The sequence below is a fragment of the Lathyrus oleraceus genome, chromosome 1, assembly GCF_024323335.1.
Source record: "Lathyrus oleraceus cultivar Zhongwan6 chromosome 1, CAAS_Psat_ZW6_1.0, whole genome shotgun sequence".
NCBI classification, from domain to species: domain Eukaryota; kingdom Viridiplantae; phylum Streptophyta; class Magnoliopsida; order Fabales; family Fabaceae; genus Lathyrus; species Lathyrus oleraceus.
In genome coordinates this window covers 151294742-151311394 of record NC_066579.1, presented here as the reverse complement: position 1 = coordinate 151311394, position 16653 = coordinate 151294742, and the positions used below count along the sequence as shown (strand labels likewise).

At 34.1% G+C, this 16653-nt stretch overlaps 1 protein-coding gene across 1 annotated transcript; it reads right to left on the bottom strand.

The window, feature by feature from the left end:
* Positions 1 to 13045: 13045 nt before the first annotated feature.
* LOC127123307 (caffeoylshikimate esterase) lies at positions 13046 to 15969 on the bottom strand. Its single transcript, XM_051053541.1, has 8 exons — positions 15748 to 15969; positions 15191 to 15220; positions 14650 to 14776; positions 14396 to 14542; positions 13974 to 14104; positions 13752 to 13889; positions 13562 to 13660; positions 13046 to 13461 (listed from the first exon to the last, which is right to left on the bottom strand). The coding sequence occupies exons 1-8, from the start codon at positions 15880 to 15882 to the stop codon at positions 13237 to 13239; spliced, it is 1032 nt and encodes a 343-aa protein (XP_050909498.1). The 5' UTR covers positions 15883 to 15969; the 3' UTR covers positions 13046 to 13236.
* Positions 15970 to 16653: the final 684 nt, after the last annotated feature.

Genomic DNA, 16653 nt, shown 5'->3' with positions numbered 1-16653 from the left:
ATGTTATTCTATTTTTTCTTTTTCAAGTCTTTTTCCTTTTTTATTTTATTTTATTTTATTTTTCATTTATTTCTTTCCTTTTCAATATTTTTCTTTTTCTCAACCTCTTATCAGCCAACTCTTCTCCTCAACTTAAATACAACCAATCATGTAATGTGAATGCTCTCAAACTTTAAGGCAAGGGTAAAAATTCAACCACAAATCATGGTTATGGTTCAAGAAAAATATTATAATCCATACAAAAATGAGCTCAACACCAACATGAATTCTAACATAAGGCTCAAAGGGGTGAACAAATGTTCGCTCACTCACAAGGTAGATTGACTATTTGGTCAAGTGGTTGTGCTCAAAATCAACAAAATACCTTGATCATTTTAGTGCTATCATATAAATCAACACAAATGAAAGATTAAACAAAATTCAAACGAGTTAAACAAGAATGTTGGTCTCCATGAAATTTAGTAAATAATGGAAAGGTTCCTCACATTGGTTATGAACTAAAGTGATTCAAAATTGAACAAAAATTGCAAAAGAATAAATGACATGTAAGTTATACAAAGCCTAAGGTTCATAAGCATTTTAAGTTCTAGAAAAGCAATAAACACAAACCTTGACAATGCAACTTTCTTTAAACTGTTCACACTACCATAACATTTCCTTGTTGAAACAATCAAAATTGAACAATCACATAATGCATCCTCAAGCTAAGCAAAAACAAAACTTGAGAACAAACACAAAATTTATTCTAACAACCTAATAAAATTAAATTAAAACTAACTAAACACGAAACACAAAGACCAAAATTGTTGAAAGTGGATGGAAAATGGGAGATTTTTCATCATACAGCAGGGCGCGCTAAGCGCGAACATGCAAACTTGGTTTTTCAAAATTACCTCTTCCTCTCATATAATCTATCCAATCTCACACTATACTATCTATACTACTAAATGAAAACTATACAAACTCAAAACCCGTTGGGGTGTCTCTTACAAGTGCTTGTTTTACATCGTTAGCTCGACCCCTTTATTGTACTTGGCTAGTAACTTCCTCTTTGACACGCAGATGCTTCGCCTCAAGTGCAAATCTAAATAAAGTGTCCTAACCAAACTCTTAAACAAACGTTATGAGAACAAAATATATACACCACTTAAACAAACTATGAAGAAAGGAATTTTGTTGTGTATTTTTCTTGTAATGATGTACATATATATAAGAGTACAAGAATCTGTATACTAATTACCTATAATTGTCTAGTCTATAATTGCCTATAATAGAGATCCTATTTTAAATACAATTATGATACAATTTCCTGATATACTTTGACAGCTATATGGATATGCATTGCCAGCACATGTTTGCTTGGGTTTGACCTTCTTTAATGTGAATAATATGTGCTTATCCTTAACACCCCCCCTCAAGTTGGAGGTGGGATTGAAATCTCAAGAACACCCAACTTGCCGAGTAGTCGTTTATAAGTATCGCCTCCAAGAGGTTTAGTAAATATGTCAGCTAGTTGGTCAAAAGATCGGAGATAAGAAGGGTTGATAAGACCTGATTTAATTTTCTCACGAACGAAATGACAATCAATTTCAATGTGTTTTGTGCGTTCATGAAAAACTGGGTTTTCGGCGATGTGAATAGCAGCTTGACTATCACAATGAACGGTGATCGGTTGAGGATGATCAATGCCAAGATCCGAGAGAAGATATTTTAACCATTGTAACTCGGAAGATAAGGTTGCAAGGGAACGATATTCTGCTTCAGCAGAGGAACGAGAAATTGTTGGTTGCTTCTTGGTTTTCCATGATATAGGATTAGAGCCCATCATGGTAAAATAGCCGGTAGTGGAGTGACGAGTAGTAGGACAACCAGCCCAATCAGAGTCGGCATATCCAACTAAATTGAGGGAGCTAGAAGCCGAAAGAAATAAGCCTTTGCCGACACTCCCCTTAAGATATCGGAGAACTCGTGTGGCCGCATCGAGATGAGTTGTACATGGAGATTGCATGAATTGACTGAGAGTGTTAACAGCGTATTGGATGTCGGGCCGTGTCACTGTTAAATATAATAGACTACCAATGAGGCGACGATAGATTGTCGGATCAGGAAGAGGGCTTCCTTCATTGGGCCGTAGACGGAGGTGTTGCTCCATAGGAAAATCTGATGGTCGGCAACCAGTCATACCAGAGTCGGATAAAATGTCAAATGTATATTTCCTTTGACATAAGAATATTCCCTTTTTAGAACGGGATACTTCGATACCTAAGAAGTATGAAAGGTTTCCAAGATCTTTGATGGAAAAGGCCTGGGCGAGAAATTTCTTGATGTCGGAGATAACATCTTCGTTATTTCCAGTGATGATGATGTCATCTACATAAACGAGTACAAATATAGTCGTGTGATTACTTTTGAAAGTGAATAGACTATAATCAGAGATGGATTGATGAAAACCCTTTTGAATGAGGGTGGTGGAGAATTTTGAGAACCATTGACGGGATGCCTGTTTGAGACCATAGATGGATTTGTTTAATTTGCAAACACATGGTTTCCCTTTATGAGCGAAGCCAGGTGGTAATTTCATGTAAACTTCTTCATTAAGGTCTCCTTGTAGGAAAGCATTGTTAACATCAAGTTGGTGTAACGGCCAGTTTTTAATGGCAGCAATGGAGAGAAGTAGTCGAACCGTGACAAGTTTGGCAACCGGTGCGAATGTTTCATGGTAGTCAATACCATGTACTTGATTGTAGCCTTTGGCGACTAAACGAGCCTTATATCGCTCAACGGTACCATTAGAGTGATATTTAATTTTGTATACCCACTTACAACCTATGGCGGTTTTGCCATTCGGGAGAGGAGATAAAACCCAAGTGTTGTTGGATTCAAGGGCATGGATTTCTTTAGCCATAGCGTCACGCCATTCAGCTGATTTGATAGCTTGAGAATAAGATGTTGGTTTTTTATTTTCAATGACATTAACAAGAAGAGCTCGATGAGAAGTGCTCAAATTGGATAAAGAGAAATAATTCTTTAATGGGAAGGCACTCCGTGATGTGACATTATTAATGTCACATACGTGGTCCGTGAGGCGAACAGAAGGAGTACGAAGACGTTGAGGATAACGACATTCTGTAGGATTGATCGCTGTAGGTGAATGTTTTTGGGGAGTTTCTACAGGAATGGATGGAATATTGGATGGAATATTCGATGAGTTATCATCCTGAGGGGTGGGAGTGGGCACAATTGTGTCATCATGATGACTAATGCCGGGAGAGATACTTGATGCAGGTGATAAGTTGGAAGAGGAATCATCAAATTCACAATCAAGGATTTGAGTGTTGATGCTTATGTCGTTAGCGATGGAAGGAGTTTGAAGGTCGTAATATGGAAACATGGTTTCAAAAAATTGAACATCGCGAGAGACATATATTTTGCGAGTGTGCATATCGTAGATGCGGTATCCTTTTTGATTAAAAGGGTAACCGACAAAAATACCGGGTTTGGCTCGTTCATCGAATTTGTGTTGAATGTTCATATTTTTGGCAAAACAGAGACATCCAAACACACGAAGTGATGAGTATGAAGGAGGAGAACCGAGTAAAATTTGATGAGGAGATTTATATTTCAGGATGGGAGTAGGAAGTTTGTTTATGAGATAAGCGGCAGTGAGTACGCATTCACCCCAAAAGGAAAGGGGTAATTTCGCTTGGAAACGTAATGCTCTTGCGACGTCGAGAAGATGGCGATGCTTGCGCTCCACAACGCCATTTTGTTGAGGGGTTGCAACGCAGTTGCGTTGATGAATAATGCCATGATCATGAAACCATGTTTGGATTTGTTTGGACAAAAACTCCGAACCATTGTCGGAACGAATAGCTTGAAGTTGGGGAAGAAAGATGCCCCCATCGCCGGAATTAATTTTATTAATTTTAGTGTTGAATTGGCGATTGATTTGATTAAAAAAATGAATTAGCGTAGTAAATGTTTCAGATTTATGTTGCATGAGATATAACCAAGTACATCGTGAATAATCGTCGACAATTGTTAAAAAATATCGTGATCCATTGTGTGATGGAGTAGAGAATGGACCCCAAATATCGACATGAATTAACTCAAAACAATGAGATGAATATGATGTTCTTGAAGAAAAAGGTAATCGTGATTGTTTTGCATGCGGAAAAACGTCACAAACAAAATCTTTATTCGCATTAATATTTGGAGAGTTCTTAACAATAAATTGAAAGCGGGAAATAGATGGGTGACCGAGGCGTAGGTGCCATAGGTCAGCCTTATTACATTGCTTAGAACTAAAAAAAGAACTGGATGGATGGTCAAGGCAATAGTGATCCTTGTCATCTTTATTTAATGGTGGTTCTTCATTCAGGTAGAAGAGTCCATTCCGAGCACTACCCCGACCAATCGTCTTCTTCGTTGCTCGGTCCTGAAATGTGCAACCAGAGGATGAGAAAATAATATCACAATGTATTGATTTTGTTAATTGTGAAAGAGATAATAGATTATATTTGAAAGATGGAATGTGATAAACATTCGTGAGTGTAAGTGACGGCGAGCAATGAATATTGCCGATGTGTTTCACGGACGCGTGAGAGCCGTCGGGTAATTGAACAAGTATATTTTTATGAACAAGTGAATATGAAGAAAAATAAGAAAGAGATGTGCATATGTGATTTGAAGCGCCAGAATCAATAATCCAAGAAAAAGGAACACAAGTAAAGGCGGTACCTGCTAAATTCACAGATGATCCCATAGTGTCCTCTTTGGCTAAGAGAGATAGGAGTTTTTGGTATTGTGCGCTTGAGAGTTGATTAGCGGAAGTAGATGAGAGTGGTTCAGATTTCTTTGGTGGCTTATTTGGAAAGCCATGAATCTGATAGCAAGTAGCAATAGTGTGACCATACTTATTGCAATTCTCACAGTACGGACACTGCCGTTTGCCTTGAGTGCGATAATGCACTTTAGAAGCTTGAAGCGCTGCTGATTCCTCAGCAGGGAGGGGTCGAAAATTAATCTCTTGTTGTTTCTCTTCCTGGCGTACGATGTTATAAATACGCTGAATTGAAGGAAAAGGATCCATGAGGAGAATTTGGCTGCGGACGGCCGAGAATCGGTCATGGACGCCCTAAAGAAATTCCATGGCCCGGTCCTGATTTTGTTGATCAATGGTACTCTTGGCATTACCGCAGATGCACGGTTTGGTAGGTGCGATGGAATGGAGTTCATCCCAGAGAGATTTCAACTGAGTAAAATACAGAGATATAGACATGCCCTCTTGTTTTAGGGCAGAGATAGATTGTTTCAATTGATAGATTTTCGGAGCGTTGGACTGAGATAAACGCTCCTTGAGATCGGTCCAGATTTGTGCTGCCGTTTCAGCATAGAGAATGCTAGGGCGAATCTCGGTTGAAACCGAGTTGAGAATCCAGCTTGCAACCATATCGTTGCAGCGGCGCCACTTAGAGATATCATCGGCCTTCTTTGGACAGGTTAGGGTTCCATCGACAAACCCGAATTTGTTTTTGGCACGAAGTGCCATTGTTACGGCTCGGCTCCATGAACCATAGTTGTCGACCGTGAGCAAATGTGTAACAAGGACAGTTGCAGGGTTGTCGGAATGATGAATGACGCAGGGATCAGTGTTGGAGGTGGTGGCGGATTGGTCATGGATCGGAGGGTTTTGTGAAGGGGTTGGGATGCTGGGTGGTGGAACGTCGGACATGATGATCCGAGTGAGTGAGTGAGTCGATGAAGAAGGATTGAAACAGGATGATAAACACAAACTGAGGGATATTAACCAGAGAAAAACTGATACCATATGAAGAAAGGAATTTTGTTGTGTATTTTTCTTGTAATGATGTACATATATATAAGAGTACAAGAATCTGTATACTAATTACCTATAATTGTCTAGTCTATAATTGCCTATAATAGAGATCCTATTTTAAATACAATTATGATACAATTTCCTGATATACTTTGACAGCTATATGGATATGCATTTCCAGCACATGTTTGCTTGGGTTTGACCTTCTTTAATGTGAATAATATGTGCTTATCCTTAACACAAACATAATGGAAAAAAATTTATACAAACAATTACACAAATGATATAGAAACACATATGTACAAGTTTCTATGAAAAACAAGTATGAACAAGTACACAAACATAAACAAGTATGAAAAATAATTATATATAAGTATGGAAAACAAAATCAAAACACATATATACAAAGTGAACAAGTTACTATACAAATATCTATACAACTATGCAATCATATATACAAAGTAAGCGTTTGGACAAAATAGAAAAGTTCATTTACAAGTATTTATACAAGTATACAACATAAACAAGTTAATATACAAAATATAAAAGTATGTTCAAAGCTTAAAAACATAGAAACTATTGCAATGCACTCAATATCAAAATAACAATCCCCGGCAACGACGCTAATTTGTAAGAGCGATAAAGCGACAAGCAAAAATTAAGTTTGAAAGAATTCCGGGTTTTATCGTCTCCACATGGATTGATGCGAGGGAAAGAATGTTGTTCAACGGTCTTTATGTCTCTAAGATTGGGTTTTAATGGTTTGAAAGTAAACTGCAAAAAGAAAAACATATGAACAAAAATAAATGTATTCTTTGGAGTCGAGAGAACTCGTCAGAAATTGAATTTCATCCACCCATCTAATACGCAAATCTACCAATCATTTGTACACAACCTAAAACACTTATCAATATCATCACGTATCGCTCACATTAGTGTCCATGTCTGCAACACCGATGAAACTTCTACCGTGTTGTCTAATCGACAATCTCTCAAGCTATCAAACAATATGGAGCATTAAGAGTCGATACCCACTGTGAATATTAGACCTAAATCCATGTCTAGATTTTAGAATATAATAGATGTTCATCTTAGATCGATTTCGAATCGTATATGTCTATAGCAATCCAAACCCATTAAGATAAATATTGAAATCAAAGATAACATCGATAAAAATTTGTATAAGAGATCGTATACAACATCATGATTAATAAATATACATATTATCAAAGTAAACTTACATACAATTCCAACAATAAAGGTACAAAGAGAATAATGAAGACGAACAAGCATCCACCATGATTTCCTAACGATAGAAGCAAACCTAACTCTGGATCTTCAAGATTACAACCCTTAATGTTGTTTATAAGCCTATCTACTCAAAAAAATATTGGTGATGGAGTGGGAGAAAAAAATACCCAAACCATGACCCTAGAAATGAAAAAAACATAAAGATATAGTGTGCTGGAAAGTGAAATCGCGCTTGGCGGTAGCAGATCCCACTAAGCGCGCTCCGCTGCAATGTGAAAAATCAGAATCTTATCCTTTGCCATAACTTGAGAACCGTAACTCCAATTTACACACGGTTAGAAGCATTGGAAAGCTTATTTAATGCTCTATATTATAATGACTAAATATCATTACTTTAATACCTACAAAAATGAGATAAAAATAATCAAACTCAATGATAATTACATAATAATACAATATTTACAATAATACGTAAACTATACACAATGTACACAAAACTGAGGATTCTTAATGAAAAACAAATGAATTAAGTCAATGAGTGCTAATTAGTTCACACTCAAAATATCAACAATTTAGCACTCATCACAGAACCGCCACAATTTTCTTATTTTTGTGTAATCGATTACCAAGCTTTTTAAAATCTTCAATTTTCAACCATGGTTTTCTAGTAATTGATTACCCCATATTGGTAATCGATTACCAGCCTTATAATTTCAAAAAAAAAATAGTTGTTGGGACGTGGTAATCAATTACTACTTATTGGTAATGGATTACCACACAAAATTTTATATATTTTCATCAAGCAATATCACATTTTGAGATGGGAAAGCAATAACAAAAATTTATATATTTTCATCAAGCAATAACATATGGCGCTATAATCTCCCACATGATTGACAACAAGGGAATGATATGTGGTTACCATATGGTGGGTTGACAATGAAAATCCTGGAACATGTCGGGTTCAACTTTGAGGTTGAGGAAATAGGCCAAGAATATACTGGGATAGAAAATGGCACGCTAAACCAAATGCAAAAAGACATTAAATATGGAGTGCTATCCTACAAATCCTCCAAAGAAAAAGAAAGCTTTTAAAATGAGCAAGCTCCACCTCAACAAGAAGAAACATCTCTAATGGAAGAATTTGATTATGAAATTTCAAAAACTACTCCAACCAAAGCTCTCCTCAAAAAAATTAAGAAGAGGTAGAAGAAGGCTGACATAAAATGGTTTGGCCTAAATGCTCGCATAAAATAGATCTCACAAGCCTCTTGGAGTGTTCCTCGATGATGATGATTATTCTAAGTAGTTTTGCCTAGTTGTGATATTTTTTTGTTATGATGCTTTGTTTCCTAGTTGTTTCCCTTTTTGTACTCGAAATTGGATTTCACAAGCCTCATGGAGTGTTTAATGAAGATGATGATGATGATTATGAGTAGTTTTTCCTAGTTGTTGTGTTGTTTCTTTGTTATGTTGCTCTGTTTTCTAGTTGTTTCTATTTTTGTACTTGAATTCAAAGGACTTTTAATTAATGATGTATGATTTCTATTTTAAATGATTATGCATGCCATTGGTGATCAATGTGCTTGATTTCCTGCTATATTTGTTTATTTATTTTCCCTCCTTTTTGATAATGCCAAAGGGGGAGATGTATACTCTTATGGGAAGTAGGGTATACTCTATATATTTTTTATAGGGAGTTTAATCACTCCAATCTATCACCTTTATTTCTTTGTTTGTCCATCTCCATGAGAGATGCATTATCATCATCAAAATAGGGGAGAATGTGGATCTATATGCTTGCAGATATGACGTATGCAATATTCTGTTCAGTTTTGATGTTGGCAATGCTCTTAAGATAAGTCTTCATCAAAAGGGGTGTTCAAGGCTTGTTGGTTTGGATGATGGCAAGTTAGGTTATCATCTGATCAAGTGTTGATCAAGTTGTGATGCTTGAAAGATAAAGCGGAGGTGCTTGAAGATCAAGATTATTTGTTGTGGTGATCAAGTTGTGATGCTTGGAGATCAAGATGTCAAATCCCATCTTTCAAACACCTTATGTCAAGCGGAATTCAGTGGAGCCAATAAAGATTTGTGATCAAGCAATTTGTCTAAAGTTAGTGTTTATCTAGAGGAGTTATCTCAAGACTCATCAGAAGAAGATTCAAGGTTCTAGTGAAGTGCTAAATTCAAATATAATGTGGCAAGGAAGTGGGAACTTCAAAGTTGGGAAAGAAACAAAGTGTGAAAGCTCGTTGAGTTTGTGTCGAGTGATTAGTGTCTGTAAAAGTATAAGACTAACTATCGACTTTACTAAGGAAAATCACACACACCTTTTCAACCTTTTGGAAAGCCTCCTTCTTTATATTAAAATCCCCAGAATCATTTTTTATGCCTAACTAATTGGCTAAGAACTCAAATAGCTCCTTATGAAGGCTTTTTTACATTGTATAATCAATTATCCCTTAGGCCTAATTTATCATCCCTTTTTTGTAATGTCTTATAATCAACTATTAGGGTTAATAGTCAATTAGTAATGACTCTTTTGAAAATTTCTATTTTTGTACTTCATAATTGATTATGAGACTTGCAAAATCAATTAGGAGCCTTAAAAAGTCAATGGATTGTTTTCATATTTGATCCATCTTTTGTACTATAAATAAAAGGCTAAGTTTTTGTTTCTAGCACACTAGAAAACATTTTTTGAAATACCTCTTTATCTCTCTCTCTCTCTCTCTCACACACACACACACACACGCACACACACATTATTGTCTCTCTCTCTCTCTCTCTCACACACACACACACACACACACACACACACACACACACATACACACGCGCACACACACACACACACATTTGACTTAGTGATTTTGAGAGTGCATTTTTATATATGTGAGGTGTTTTGGTCTAGTGTAAGAGCAATATTTTAAGTTCTAAAATGGGAGAAATTTTGTTTTGTATGTGACCTAAACCAAGTGAGAATATCTTGTTTGGTTATCGTTACAAACCTGTGAAAACCTATGTTTGGTTGAAGATGTATCTGTGTTTAAAGATCTTAGTCGGTTTGTGAGGTTAGCCTGTTGTTAAAAGCTCTCAGTTGGTTATGGAGGTCTCTGTAGTTAAAACTCCGTTATTGGTTAAGACGTTAGCCATTGTAAAACTCCAATCCTTATATAAGGAGGTTTGAGGGAAAAACTTGTCAAAAGCTTTCATCATAGTGGAAAGTATTAAGAAGGAATTCTTGAGGAGAGGAGTAAGTGACTTCATTAGATCAAACTTATATGAATTTCTGGTGCTTTTCTCTCTTTCAGTATCTCTTTACATTTCAATTTTCTTATTTCCTCTACATTCATTTTATTTGTTTTGCAAAAGATTTTTAAATTACGATTTTGTGAAATATTTTTAATCGGAAAATGGTTTTTCAAACTCACACAATTTACCCTCTACATCTTGTGTTTGGAGTCACTTAACCAATATTTTGCAACATTTTTCTCATTGATCATGATTATGATCTCCTCTTGAAGAGATCTATTTTTCCTTTCTACAACCCCACTTTATTATGGAGTTCTAGGATATGATAAATCATGGGAAATAAAATATGTTTTCCCTCATCATGTGTCTGGAGCATTGATTGACAAATTATCAAGTGTTCTAATTATATGGAAGTAATAAAATTCTAAGTTCGTGCTCACAGGGGATTGAGTAATTTTAACAAGGTGATCAGTGTGATATGAAAGTAAATAAGGGGGTTTTCGGGTTTAATTTGCAAAAATAAGTTGGGAGAATAAAGTTGTTGGAAAACACGAGATTGATAAAGAGATCAAATTTCATTTTGAGTCCATTGACTATCATTGTTGATAACTGCGTCTATTTTCTTGAAGTGATCTTTTAAAATTATGATAAACTAACACAATCGTTATACACAACTCCTTGGTGTATAACTCTCTATTTTTAAGACAACTCCCTAATTCCTTAACTGAACTAAAAATAAAGAAGCAAGAACGCTCGTTAATTTCTAAATCACAAACTTATTACTTATTCCTAAATCAAATACTAAGTTTAAACAATTATCCTATTTTGGGTTCACAATGTTAGGGTCAGTAACCGCTACGAACCTAAGTTCAATTCATATGCTCGTTAACACACAAATATCATTAAGATCACGAATAACTGAATAACAACTAGAATTTCAAATCATGAAAAATAGTACCAAGCCAGTTATATAGTTCAATAGATAAAATCAACTTCGTCTAACAAAACCTAATAAAAAATAAATTAGCTGCTCATAGTAACATAAGTCAATATCATGAGTTTAGAATAAATGTACATGAAATTAAAGGAAGAATGTGGTCTCCAATAGCTGAAAAATCAAATTTATAAATCACCATCACGCACAAGATTTATTTTCCTCACACACACGAATTTATTTCAAGTACATTATCGCACACACAATACTTTTTGACACGCACGTGATGCCTCAAAAGCTCAACATCACGCACACAATATATGACAACACACATGAATTATATAAGGGATTTTTTTCTCCCTTTGCTTGCTAATTTCTCATATTTTCATCTTTGTTTCTCTTTTATTCACTTCTTCAATTCTTTCTTCTATTTTGATCAAAACAACTTAAAATTTATCAAAAACAGCTGCAAATGCATATAAAAATTACATGATGATAAAATGTCATTAAACATTCACAGTCTAGGTGTTATGGCCGATACTTTAATCATTCTCCATATCAAATATGCAACATATATAATTTAGTCTTTCGATACTCATATTATTTTGGGTCGTTTGGGATTTATTATAGATGGTTTCTTATTTTTCAATGTTTTGAACTTGCTAGGTTTCAACATTAAGAAAGATGATTTATCATTCCCTATCTTCAAGAAACAAGAACCTAACATTCAAGATTTGTGTTTTAGAAGTTTTAACTTTCACATAAGGTTTATCCTTTGTACATCCTACTCCTCCATTGATGTTCTTTTTAATACGATAGATGAATAAACTATTATGCTTATGGATTTATGATGAAATTTGTATTTTTTCTTGTCATCAATTGATAATGCTTTCTTGTTTATAATAACACTTGTCTGTAGTAACACTATCTAGGTTGACACGTACACTATGACCATCTTTTAACATTTTCCACAAATATTCTTTTTGAGAGATGAAAAAACTATACAACTTGTTCATCCATCAAGAAAATTGCTCGGAAATTTTATTAAATACAAGTGGTTTAGTTAGAAAAGAATGAGTACCATGATTTTAATTTTCAGAGGGCTAGAGGTAGATTTGTGTTCGACAATAGTCATGTTTTTCTCAAAGGACGGTTAAGTGTTCAGATAAGAAATCATGTATCTAATTTCAAATGAAAGTTAGAAAAACACAAGAGTGAAGATTTTGAGTTGTATTGAATTTTAAAAAGCTCTTTCAATAACTCAAAACACAAAGTGTGATCTTGGAAAATGAAGAGTGTGAAGATAGAGAATCACACTCATAAAATTTATGCTTTTACACCCCTTCAATTAATTAGAGGCAAGTTCAATTTCCTCCCACTTAAGAGATTTTTTCTTTATAATCACGTCTGATTATAAATAACCACTAAGATAATTCAACCTTAGATTTTTTTTATGCTCGACACAAAAGACTTTCTTACCTTCGAGGAATTTCCTTTCCTCAGACTAAATAGTATTTTTACCTTAGACCTTTAAGAACTTTCTTGCCTCACACTTAAGGATTTTGAAAAATTAGTAATGTTTATTTACAACAACTCACACAAAGTGTTAAAATCAAATAAAGCTCAGTTGCAAGTATTAAATTTTCTAAGAAAGAATAATGCATCAAAAACACTTTCCACTCTACATAATAATAGACTTTCTCGAAATCAACCTTAAACATTTTAAGTTTTCTTTTCTCATTCTCCACCACTTCTTTTGTAAATTTAAAAGAACATGAATGATTGTGTTTATTTCTTATGTAAGGATATAAACATTGTATGTTATTCATATACACCATTAAGTATGGTCAGGTATAATTGAATGTAACAAAAAATATTGTAAGAGAACAAGATAAATGATAGTGTTTCTTTCTTTCTTTCTTATGTAACCACATCATCAATATTAAGAGGAAGATTAAATATTTTGTTTCAAGCTGTGCTCATCAAGCCAAGAAATGATGTCATTAAGAACTTGAATTACTCTTTCATCAGGTTCACCCTCAATTAGAGCATGGTAAGCATCTTTGTAAAGCTCAAGTTTCTTGTCAGAAGAAGTTGCTTTTTCATACAATGCTTTGCTCACTGATGGATCAGTCACAGTATCAGCTTCTCCATGAAGGATTAATAATGGTAGAGTCACCTATAATCATAATCATTCATTTTCAATCATTAACAAGAGAACTTTCTTTAGACTTTAGAGACAAAAAAAATGATAGATAAGTAAGAAGTTGAGAAAATACTTCTTCCAAGTTTTGTTCGATTTCTTCTGTAGTTTTAAGTAGTTCTACCGCGGTGCGCAAGCGCGGTTTATCCTTGTAACTAATAACATTATATTCCGTCTGCATAGTTATTAGATAAATGTCATTGTCAAGAATAAAAAATAATGCTCGGAACGAAAGATATCTTAGAATTTGAGTTGAGTCTATAGACCTGTTTCTTTTTCTTTGGTTCTCTGAATGCCGCGTCTCCCATATCTTTCATTGGAACTAACTTCTTCTTCGGGAAAACATTTGCCATTGCGGTTAGCATATGAACAACCAACTTTGGTGGAACCATGCTCTCTGAAATCTACACGAAGTTTTTAGGTTAAAGGTAGTTTATAAACAAATGATATCAGAAGTTTTGAGTATGATTGTGTTTCAGAAAAAGTACTTTACACATTGGTGCACAAAGAATTGCACCATTCCATGCTTTTGGTTGTTTAAGATGTATCTTTAATGCAACAGCTCCACCCATTGATTGCCCAAAAAGAAAACTTGGAAGAGATTTGAACTCTGGATTTTCTGCCATACAAATAATAGTTATTTCACAACGGTTTTTCGAGAGGAGGGTTATAATTTATAAACAATGTTTTAGAAAATAGACTGGACTAATCAGTTCAACCAGATGAAAACGAGAACGGTCATTGGGCCAATCGGTTTGATTGTACTACAACCGACCCGATTTGAACATGGTCGAATTGCAGTTGGTTCAACGACATGCGGCTCATCCATAGTTGAACCTATTCAACTATGATTCAGAGGACTCACAAGTTCGATCTTCGGTCTGGTTTATAAAACATCGGTTATAAATACCTTTGATTTTGGAGTACTGCTCAATGACATCATCAACAAGCTTATCGAAACTTGGAATATATCCATGAAGACCTTCTGAAAGACCGAATCCTGGAAAATCCATAGCGAAAACTCCATATCCAGATGATGCAAGTTTTCTAGCTATTCCTGCAAATGGTTCCATCATATCACAAAATTGAGTTGCTAATCCAAAAGATAACGGAATATAATGAATTACTCATAGCTATTATTAGTTCTGAATACCGGTTACATGCCTTCAAAGAAAAAAGTGCAAGTGTCTGCATATCCATGACAGAAAAAAACGGTTGCTTTTGGCTTAGATTCTTTGGGAATCCAGCTTTTCCAAAAGATCTCTATCCCTCTTGAATTCACCTCATAAGACTGTTTCATAGCATTCAAATTAAGTTCTCATATCACATTAATAGCAGAGAAGAACAATCATGAATGTGATTCATTGCGGTCACTGATGCAGACATTCACACATTCAATGAATTAGTGTCTGTTCGATCGGTTCAAAAAATATGCTTTTTAATTATTGAATTATAATTTAAAATATAAAACTTAAATATAAATTATTTGATATTGATCGAACAGTCACTAATACACCGAATGTGTGAATGCGTGCATTGATGAAAGCAAGGAATCTGCATCCAACAATCATAGTGACAAGTAACACTGATGATATCGGACATGTTCCTATGTCCGACACAATTGAAATGTATGATTACGATAAATCTATTTCATCATCTCAATTATTAACAACATCAAAAAAACATTTCAAGCTAAATTTCTTACCTCTTTCGTTTCTAATCCATCACATGAAGTCTGCAATGCAAAACAGCAGAGCATAAATTAATTTGAGATATAAATATTTAGAGAAAATACAATTGAAATGGTTCCACGAATGCGACAAAACGGCATCGTCATGTGTCGATACCACCGATCATGTTATTCACCGTTTTTACATTAAAAACAAATTGTAGTTAATTCACTGCGTCGGATACGATCGGTGAATTATATACCGACCAAAATCGCGAAAATCTTTCCGCGATCTCGAGAGTTTTTCAAAACCTTGCCAACTACCAGTCAATGTATCAACTCCACCCCACGTAACAACATAAATGAACATGATCTCAAAACAAACATGTTACATTAAAACAATAAATATCCTCAAAAGTGTCTCATAAATGCCCACACAACATCAACAATCAACGAGTAGATGCAATTTTCCCAGAAATAAAAAGAATAAAAAATTAATAAAAAAGGTTTCATTTATTTAATCAATTTCATTATTCCAACGACAAAAACAAAAGAAAAACCAAAACCAAAACAAAAAGAAAAGACATAAATACCTTAAACAATATATGATCAATATTAAGCTGAATATCCTTAAAGGCTTCACGAGCTTGTCTTCTAGCATCAACTTCATCTTTATTTGAAACCAAAAACTTCTGCAATTTATCATCAACACCTGGTAACTTCATCATGGTTGAGAATTATTGATTTTGTTTGATTTAATAACCTAGAAACGAGAAACAAATGAAACTAAATCTGATACACCTCATGAAAGATTTATATATATATATATATATATATATATATATATATATATATATATATATATATATATATATATATATATAAAGGTAATGGGAAACGAATATTTTTTTATACTAAAAATGTTTGTTTTGTTTTTGCTTTTGAAATATACCAACTATGAAGCTTCGTTGGATTATATAACAAATATTGATTTTAATGAGTAGTTTTTTATAAACAAAGTGTAAGAGGATCCGAAAAATAAGGTAAATCTGACTCAGAATTTTAAATAAATAAAAATATTAGAACTGCAAAATAAAAAAATAGTTAATTTTTTTGGAATGAGAATAAAATAGTTTTATCATGAAAAAACGACACTTATAAGTAATAAACGTGCAAGACACTCAGATACTCTGAAGCATAGATATATTAAATTAATACAAACCATCAAAGTATCAAATAGTCAAAAAAAAAAAAGTATATCAAATAAATGCTGCCAAAAAATATAATAAAAAATATAATTTAACTTAACAAAAAAGAAAAGTATTTGCTTGATTCTCACTTTTTCTATCAAGAAAGTTTATTTTACACAGGTTGAATTTGACTAAGCCACTAAGGTTTGAATGAGAAAAGTATGCATTATTAACCACACACAGAAGTATGCTTTAAAAAAAAGACAAGGAACAAGATAAGTATTCCTCCTGAATTATTTTTAATTATTT